Source organism: Colletotrichum aenigma (assembly GCF_013390185.1).
Source record: "Colletotrichum aenigma strain Cg56 chromosome Unknown KSG_Cg56_contig05, whole genome shotgun sequence".
NCBI classification, from domain to species: Eukaryota; Fungi; Ascomycota; class Sordariomycetes; order Glomerellales; family Glomerellaceae; genus Colletotrichum; species Colletotrichum aenigma.
This window is the reverse complement of record NW_023500911.1, coordinates 4,812,712-4,821,675: the sequence shown is the minus strand read 5'-3', so window position 1 is coordinate 4,821,675 and position 8,964 is coordinate 4,812,712. Positions and strand designations below refer to the sequence as shown.

General features: G+C 51.2%; 3 protein-coding genes across 3 annotated transcripts; 2 read left to right on the top strand and 1 right to left on the bottom strand.

Annotated features, from left to right (window-relative positions):
• Positions 1 to 2,474: 2,474 nt before the first annotated feature.
• Positions 2,475 to 3,817, top strand: CGCA056_v008932 (Satratoxin biosynthesis SC1 cluster protein 4; the record flags this gene model as incomplete). The annotated part of the gene is made up of 4 exons (XM_037324179.1): positions 2,475 to 2,639; positions 2,690 to 2,794; positions 2,871 to 3,312; positions 3,378 to 3,817. The coding sequence occupies 4 exons, from the start codon at positions 2,475 to 2,477 to the stop codon at positions 3,815 to 3,817; spliced, it is 1,152 nt and encodes a 383-aa protein (XP_037178157.1).
• Positions 3,818 to 4,368: 551 nt separating this feature from the next.
• CGCA056_v008931 (uncharacterized protein) lies at positions 4,369 to 6,631 on the top strand (the record flags this gene model as incomplete). Its single annotated transcript, XM_037324178.1, has 2 exons — positions 4,369 to 4,982; positions 5,041 to 6,631. 2 exons carry the CDS (start codon positions 4,369 to 4,371, stop codon positions 6,629 to 6,631), a joined length of 2,205 nt encoding a protein of 734 aa, XP_037177647.1.
• Positions 6,632 to 6,777: 146 nt separating this feature from the next.
• Positions 6,778 to 8,574, bottom strand: yanC-1 (Cytochrome P450 monooxygenase yanC; the record flags this gene model as incomplete). The annotated part of the gene is made up of 4 exons (XM_037324177.1): positions 6,778 to 7,617; positions 7,673 to 8,107; positions 8,166 to 8,325; positions 8,390 to 8,574. 4 exons carry the CDS (start codon positions 8,572 to 8,574, stop codon positions 6,778 to 6,780), a joined length of 1,620 nt encoding a protein of 539 aa, XP_037178158.1.
• Between the last annotated feature and the right edge of the window lie 390 nt (positions 8,575 to 8,964).

Genomic DNA, 8,964 nt, shown 5'->3' with positions numbered 1-8,964 from the left:
ATCGCCGGTGGCCCGAAAGGGAAGGACAGACGAGGAGGATTCGCAGCCCTGAATTCTGCAGCACCGAGAGAACAGCAGACGAGAAATGAAGACAAAAGGACTTGTCATGCAAGAGAAAAGACCCCCTGGGGACTCCATGATGCGGGCCGCGCAAACCACACCACATGTTGGTGAACATCGCTTCCGAGAGAGGAAGCCCAAGGCCGAGCAAGGTCACTGACCGAGGTGTTATTGACCTTCATCATGAACGCATTAAGGTGAAGCGGTTGGTCGCTCATCGCCAATAGACGTAATAGATGCGAAGAGCCTGCTTCCAGAGGTAGGTGGTATCGCTGGACCTATGCTGCTTTCACGCACACCTATATTTCATCTCAATTCCTCCGAAGTGGCTGCGACTATTGTCGAGCTATTCCTCGGGTGTGAGATCTCAATCGGCTTCTTCGGCTGCAACGACAATGAACGGGCTGGCTACCCGCCGTACAGACTTCGCGGGAGCGGGAATGCGCACCGGACGTTGGCGCCACTCAGCCCTCCGCCGCCCACAACACACTAATCGGATGCGATATTAGGGCTCTAGTATCCAGCTATTAATGATCTCAGGGCGCACAGACTGGTGGTCTTCGGGCGATGCGGATACGGCGGGAACTTTAAACGAACTATGCTTGATGGTACCCTGCCATCGTCAAGTTCATCCAAGATGAACTACATGCCTTGTAGAGAAGACAATGGCGCGCAATGTTCGAAGATGTCGTCCTCAGCTGTTGATGTGTTCGAGCAGCTTACTGAGATCTGACATGTGCGACCGTTGCCGGACCAGCGTCGCCAACAGATGTTGCGCGGAAAGCTTCGTGAAAACTCTGCGGAAGTAGGAGGATTCTGGGCCCTGCCAACAAGGGAAAACCCCCCTCTTCGCAAGAATCACCTGCGCCGCATCGGCTCATCAATACTGCGGTTGGAACAGCTCCGCTGTAGAGTCCCGTCACCCCCGCCTTCATCTGATGAATTCCTAGGCCCAGACAACTGGAGTCGTCAGCCCTTTAGGCCTCCGAGAAGAGGACACTCGGGACTTTAGGAAGTGGTGGCGGAGGATCGGGACAGCTGACGAAAAGCTGAAATCAGAGAAGAAATTTTCATCCACGCCATATCTGAGACCCTGCCAGACCAGTACGAGACCATTGTGCGCCTCATTTCTCCTGGTAAGACTTCTGCCGACGATCGAGTTGGGTAATGGCTTACCGCTCTGCAAGGGGATGTCTAGCCTCTATCGTCCAGCAACCCGATATCCAGTCAACACCGTGCTACACCAGACGGTATCGGAGAACAGAGGACAAGCCAGCTGAAAGAGAGATCATCACTACCAGGAACAGGTTCGTCGCACTTCTCTCAACATGGAATCTCGACTGCCCACCCTCCCTTACAGTGGTGTGCAGCCTTCGTCTTTCGTGCATGGTCATTTTGGACGAATCTTACCTGCTCATTCGTTCAAAGTCCTCGCGGAACTTATCAGTGACAGCCCTAACTTACGCCTCACTACTGGGTCAAACCGCGCTCTTGTTTCGCATCAAAACAAAAGTGTTGCGAGGAGGATACACATGCTTCTGCTAGGTCGCTATTGCTCTGCAAATAGCGAACCGTCTTCATTTGCCGACATCTTGATAACGCCGAAACCTGAAGTGCTCCAAAGTCGGATGTTTGATGGTGGTGGGAGCTTCAGGCCGGCTCGGACTCTGGCCCGAACACATCGGGGGCCATTCACTTTCGTACCCATCTCCATGCTGGCCCTTCCTTTTAACCGCAGCGAGCAGGGATTCCAAGGTGGCTCTCCCGCGTTCTCTCGCGATCGGTAATCTCAGTACCGTCCGCTCTTTGCACATCTCCTCGCATCTTCAGCATCCATCTAGCCCCCAGCCCGCCCCTTTCTCCCCATCACCAAACGCTCATCGTACATGTGCCCGATTCCTACTTTCTCGGCGCCGATACTGTTGCCCCTCACGGCGCTGCAGTAGTCTGCAGATTGACAAGCCGTTGCATGCCACCACCATCATCTCCGTCTCCCTTGCAGAGCCGGCAGCAAAAGAAAATAAAAGAAGCTTACTGCGGACGCGCACATGTACCTGACAACCAGCATGGAGAAGGGATCCTCCCTGCCATGGCCACCCAATGAAAAGTCCGTCCATCCCTAACGCTCCGGATGCCTACCGAGTACTTGGCCCAGACGGACGGCCAGTTTTCTTGCAAGTCAAACCAAGACACCCCTCCCAAGTGGAATGTTGTGGCAGGAGCCTGGCATCCTGGGCATGAACATATAACTAGACCCGTTCTCCAGGCCCCGTTCATCCCGGCCGTTCGGGTTGTGCTGATGTCGGACGTTTGTTGCTCTCTGGAATTCCTTCTCGCAGATCAGACCCTTCGAGGTCTGCCAGCCTCAGCACACTGTCGAACAGACTTTGCTTGATCGAGGCACATTGTTCACCATGGTCGACGGCAACATTCCTGGCGAGAGCAATGCGCTCATGGTCCGCGCGCCGGCTATTATCTTCTTCGTCCTGACGCCCATCTTCGTCGGGATTCGGTTCTGGTCGCGTATCAAGATGAGATCAGGGTTGGGATGGGATGACTGGACGATCTTGTTCTCATTTGTGAGTTCTTTTTGATGTTATTCGCGATCACTATAGCTGATATGATTTAGGTCTGTTGCCTACTTGTCTCAATCCTGATGATGGTCTCATGCGAATATGGCTTTGGTCAACATATCAAGAACCTGTCCAAGCCTAATAAGATCATGACATTGAAGGTGAGTGTCTCCAATAATGGAAACGGAGTGGCATATATCGGCCAGCCTGAATTGAATGTCTTCTGACCTTGATTAGCTCTTCTATGTCGCTCAAATCTTCTATAAAATCACCATCAACTTGACCAAGGCATCTATCCTGCTGCTGTATCTGCGCATCTTCGTACAAAGATACTTCCGAATTCTCTGCTACACTCTCCTCAGCATAATCCTGGCGTACATGGTCGCGACCTCAGCCTCCTCCATTTGGCAGTGCACCCCCATCCCACGTGCTTGGGACAAGACCATTCCTGGAACTTGCATCAGTCTCACCATGAACTGGTACGCCAATGCGGGCTTCTCTATCGCCACCGATATCCTCATTATGGCTCTGCCACAGCATGTGCTCTGGAAATCAAAGCTTCCGATCAACCAGAAGAAGGCGCTCATGGTTGTCTTTGCTCTTGGCTTGTTCGTCACGATCACGAGTATCCTGCGTATGACGACATTGGACTTTTCCACTACCAGTCCTGATACGACATGTAGGTCATCACTTGAATGTTTAATGTTAAACAATGGCTTCAATACGCTGACTTACAATACACAGTTGACATTGCTTCCACCCTCTGGACCCTGATCGAAGACAACTTGGCAATCATCTGCGCCTGCCTGCCCATGTGCCGACTCCCCCTGACGTACATCTTCCCTACCGTCTTCGCATCCAAGCAAGGGTCCTCAAACGGCAGCTCTGGCTACGGCTCAGCGCCTCGATCGAGCAAGGGAAACTTCACACATGCCGGCACCAGCCGCAACGACTGGCACCCATATCAAGGGCGAGAGGAGAAGACGGCGACCCACCTCACAAGCGTCCACGCAAACCGATCCAGACTAGGAGACGACTCGAGTGAGGAGTACATCCTCCAGTCTATACCAAAAGACAGCGGGCCGAGTAGTGCGAGGAGGAGCGAAGACGTCGAGGACGCAAGGGCGATACGGAAGACGACGGATTTTCACATGACTTATGACCAGGGAGGACCAAGGGCTTGAGCCGGCTATGGATCCAATGAAAGAGTAGTATCTGTATCAACATCCTTAATATCCAGTACATAATAATGACCATATCCCCTTGACCCACGACAGGATGAAGAGAACGTTGGCTTCCACCGCGTTACGGATTGCGAAAAGCAAAGCTCTGCTTATTACGTTCTGAGGGTTCTCCAGAAGGAAACGAGAACTCGGACTTCAGCCTCTGGTGATCCAATAGGCAACGAGATAATTTCTACGAAAATAGTGCGGCGGTGCTATCGCTGCCCGACGCTCGGTTGGTGTAGAAACATTGCTTTTTCCGATGCTGTGGCACTCACCGCCACACTAGAAGAACCGCTGACCAAACAAATGCTTCCATTTCGCGGCAGCCTGCCAAGAGGGGGGACTGTGTAACGCTAGACTGCTAGCTAAAATCTCACAGGAGAGGCTAGAAGTCCGAAGTGTCATGTCTTAATTTAGGGCATGCGGTGGTCGTTTAAAATGATTTACCTCCCCCATCATTATGGTAAACTCACGAGCTGTGCAGATAGGCCCTTGCAAATGGAGTGACAATGTCGAAAACACCAAGGGATCCGATGCGCGACCATTCAATGCAGTCCTTTGAGATGCGCGACACTCCTACCGGATACCATTCGCCACTCGAGCAGCCACACATCTCACGCCCCGACAACCTCGATAGCACCTACGATTCATCAACTCTTTCGCCCCAGTTCAAGAGGAAACCTGTCCCACGGCTTACCTCATTCGCGTCTTCGGAACCAGGTGACTACGGGCTGGGGGTAGAAAACAGAGCCTCAACTTCGAAACAGAGCCTTCTGCGGAAGGCAAGCGCAGCATTGCCAGGCAGCCAGTATCATTGGATCCTCGAAATATGCGCGGTCATTTTGAGTATCCTGACGCTAGCAGCGATCGCCATTCTCCTACCCCTCTACAACAACAAGCCCTTATCGACATGGTCGTTTCAGTACTCCTTCAACACAGTCGTCTCAATCCTGGGGGCAACATCGAGAGCAACACTTGCGTTCGCAGTCAGTGCTTGTATCAGTCAAGGTAAATGGAACTGGTTTCGGCGAAGAGATGACACTATCATGGTATTCGATCGTTTCGAGGAGGCAAGCAGGGGGCCATGGGGCGGTGTAAGATTGCTTTGGTGGTCAAGACTCAGGTATGATTACGTCCTGACCTACGAATCTTTCAGTTGTGGTAACATTATCTTATTATAGGCACTGGATGGCACTCGGGGCGTTATCAACCGTGGTCTTGGTTGGCTTCGAGCCTTTTCTTCAGGCTATCATTACCTTCGAGGGCAAAGAAGTATCAGTAACGGATCCCATTTCGAAGGCAACGATTGGCAAGTCTAGCAAACTGGACATCGGATCTTTTTCGGCTATCACAGGAGCTGCAGAAGGAGTATATACTCCCGATGGAACATTGATGCTACTGTCAATGCGTTCAAAATACGACTTTGGTGCTCTGGCCTCGATATGGTCAGGTTTCTCGACTTTGGGCTCGGTAGAAGCACAAAAACCATCGTTTAGCTGCTCCTCTGGAAACTGCACTTGGCCACCATATGCATCTTTGGCAGTATGCAGCGCTTGCAATGACATATCAAAACACATCATCAAGTCAGCTGGGAAGACGAATGTGAGTGGAGAAGCGGTAGACGATACCCTGACCGTGGTCAACTACGTTGCTTCTTTCTCTCCGATTGCGGTACCCAGTATCAACACAACTTACACCAGATACGACATCAAGGAGTTGAACATGAACATTTCCAATATTGACTCGGCGGGTCTGGCCGCTATACAGGGCAAGAATCTGGGTTTCACAAGCACAGAGTTGTCAGCCAAAGCCACATCTCGACCATCGGAAACGCTCTCCTTCCAGGACTTCAAGACGCTCATTGTTTCTTTTGCAATGATGGAAGCCAACCAGGACTTCCGTGAGAATGGTCATCCTTGGGAGGACAGCAGTGTTTCCGCACAAGAATGCGCATTATACTTCTGCACCAACATTTACCAGTCTGATATTGTCCAAGGCGACTTGCGAGAGACCGTTCTCGGAACATATACGGATCGAAATCTTGATTCATTGCTTGCAACAGATCCTCAATATGCAGCCAGCTCAAAATGGGACAATGCAAACAGCAGCTACACCCTCTACCACGGCAAAAGGGACATGAACCGAACCGACCTGCAAATGTTCATCTCAAAGGAAAATTACCATCGTTCCACGGGTCTGGACATTGAACAGAATGTAAAGTTCAACATCTCTCAGAATGCCGCCGAGTCTATCACAGGCTTGTTCATGAATGAATTCGCGCGCCGCGCAAGCCCTCTGGAAACGAAGCAGCTCACCTACCCAGCAGCTGGAAGTACCAGTCAACCTCATGTGATAGACAGCTTGGGTACATCCAAGAACCTCACGACCACTTTTGAGACAGTTGCAGCCAGCATGTCAAAGTACATACGCGATCTCTCGTTGGAAACCGAGCCTAATGAAGGCGAGACCCAAAATTGGATAGTGTTCATCCGAGTCGAATGGGGATTTCTATCTCTACCGATCGCGGCACTTCTGGGAGGATGCTTGTTCTGTCTGCTGTCCATAGTCGAGACAAAACGACTAGGTCTTCCTGCTTGGAGAGGAAGCTCATTAGCAGGGTTGGCACATGGGCTTGATAAGCAGTCAAGAGAACAGTTGAGAGAAGCGGATGGGTTGTCGCAGATGGATGAGCATGCCAAACTCTACAAGGTGCGCTTCGTGGACTCTGATCTGGGCCCGGAGCTGAAGTTGAGTCATACCCAAGCGCGATAATGTAGGTCCAATGAATTAGAGTTCGTAGTGTGACAGATAAAGTCTTTCAAGAATTGACCATGAGAGCCTTGCAATGCCCGTCTGTACCCGTTCATGAATAATGTAACTGGATGCCGCTCAGTGCCGGTAGTATTTGAGGAGTTTCACTATTCCTTCTCTGCCGAAACCAGCGACTCAAACACCATTCCACGAGGTATCTCTTTCCACTGTTTACTCTCGTCAAGAAGTGCTTGACTCGCCTCCCATTCCTTGCGGACGATCTCCGAATGTGCCTCGCTTCTTGGTGTAATCTTTGCAGGGAAGGGTCTCGGCTGCACCAGGAAACCGTCAATGAGATTGTCCGCATCTGGTACAATTTCGGCCCCCGTGTCGTCAACCGCCCTATCAAGATTGAAAGCCCACAGCAGCCTCGAAATGCTCAAGAACAGAGATCGATCGGCAATGTGCATGCCCTGGCAGAGACGGCGGCCAGCCCCGAACACATAATGGTCTCGCTTCGCGGGGTCGCCATTCATCGCCGACTCGAAAGAGTTTTGATCGTCACCTTCGTATCGAGAGGGATTAAACGCCCGAGGGTCCTCAAACTTATCCTCGTCCATGTTGATAGCCCAAACGTTCAACATAACGCCAGCCCCTTTGGGAATCTTGTAGCCCATGTACTCGTCATCCTGAATGGCGGCATGCGGCAGACCGAGAATTGCAGTTGGCATCCATCGCAGAGTTTCTTTGACGCAAGCTCGGATGTATGGCATTGAGTCCCAGTCATCTACGTTCGGGAGTCTCTGAGTGCCGCACACCCGGTCGAGTTCTTCTTGAGCTTTTTTCTGTGCAGAAGGGTACAGAACCATGGCTTGGATGAAACCAACCAGCGTTGCGGCGGTAGTATCCGAACCAGCCTCGAGGGCGGAACCAGAGATATATCCAGCTAGTTCGTCAGAAAAGCCCAGTGTCTTCTGGCTTTCAACAATCCCCACAGAGAAACAAGGCTACTGAGTATTAGACTCGTGTGGTTGGGTGGCATGTCAAACCTTTGGAACTCACTTTCGCTGTGCCCTGAAGAACTCGCTTCTTTGCATCCAACCAGTGACCGACATATAGAGCACTTTCTTCCTTGTGCAGCGCCTCGGCGTATCTCTTTCCAGGAGAGATGAAGCCCAGATTTCGCAGAGGCGGGTATACGTCGAGAAGAGCGGCTGTCTGTGATCCTACGACCTCACTCCACTTCTCGACGCAGTGATACAGCTTTTTCAACTTCTCGTCATGGATGCTCGTCGTTCGAAACCCAAACACCATCTGTGTGGTCAGAGAATTGGTAAAACGGCGAAGATGATCAATGAAGAGACCAGGCTCGTCCAAGAAGCCAGAAAGCATCTGCTTGCTCTCGAGATCCTGATACGGAACATAGCCCTTGGCTGCGCTGATATGTAAAACCTGATGAAATATTTTTCGGATCATTCGCCATCGTTCGCCGTATTTCTTTCACCTGTCAGTGTTTGAAGCCCAAATCCCCTCTCCATCGGCAACTTGAACTTACCATGAGAACCACACGAAGATTGTTGCTGACTACATTTCCAAGATAGACATCGGTGCGTGATGAGTATATGCTGCTGCGCTTGTCTAGAAGATCTTTGACCGCCTTGTCTGAAGAGAGCACAATCATGACCTGGGTTCCCAGGATGAGGGAGTACACAGGGCTGCCGAAAATGTTGTGGTTAGCAGAACATCGGTCCAACGCGCCTTTTCAATTGTGAAACTTACCCATACTCTTTTGCCCACTTCCTGAACTGGTGATGCGGTTGAGCTGAGGGCATTTGATGCAAATTCCCAATCAAAGGTAATGTGGGAGGCCCAGGAGGGTAATCTTTGGGTCGTCTTCCAACATTTCGCAGTTTGAAGACGATGATGGCAAGGATAGCCAGCGGAACAAAGAACGTATAAGCCATGACGAGTGACACTTACCAAAGAGTGCGGTAAGCTACGTCAAGTCGAAAGACACGGGGAGACTGGCCCAGATAAACCATTCAGCATTTTCATGTGTGATTCCTTCGCCCCAGGTTATATGCAGCCAAGATTTGACACAGCGGTTGCCCCCGAACCACTCTGTTGGCAGTTTACGATAGCCCTGAACCAGCTGCCCCTCATCACAAACCTATCATCTCTCGCCGCGAGTAAAGCATTCGGACAGCCAACGTTGCGTTATGCAAGGACGGACGCAGAGACAAGGGAGAATTTCCACCTGTCTTTTATCCGAGTGCTCGTATCAGACGACAGGAGAGCCACTTTTTGAACCGCAGAACCATAAGCTGCAGGAGAGTCTGTTGGTCCCATATGCA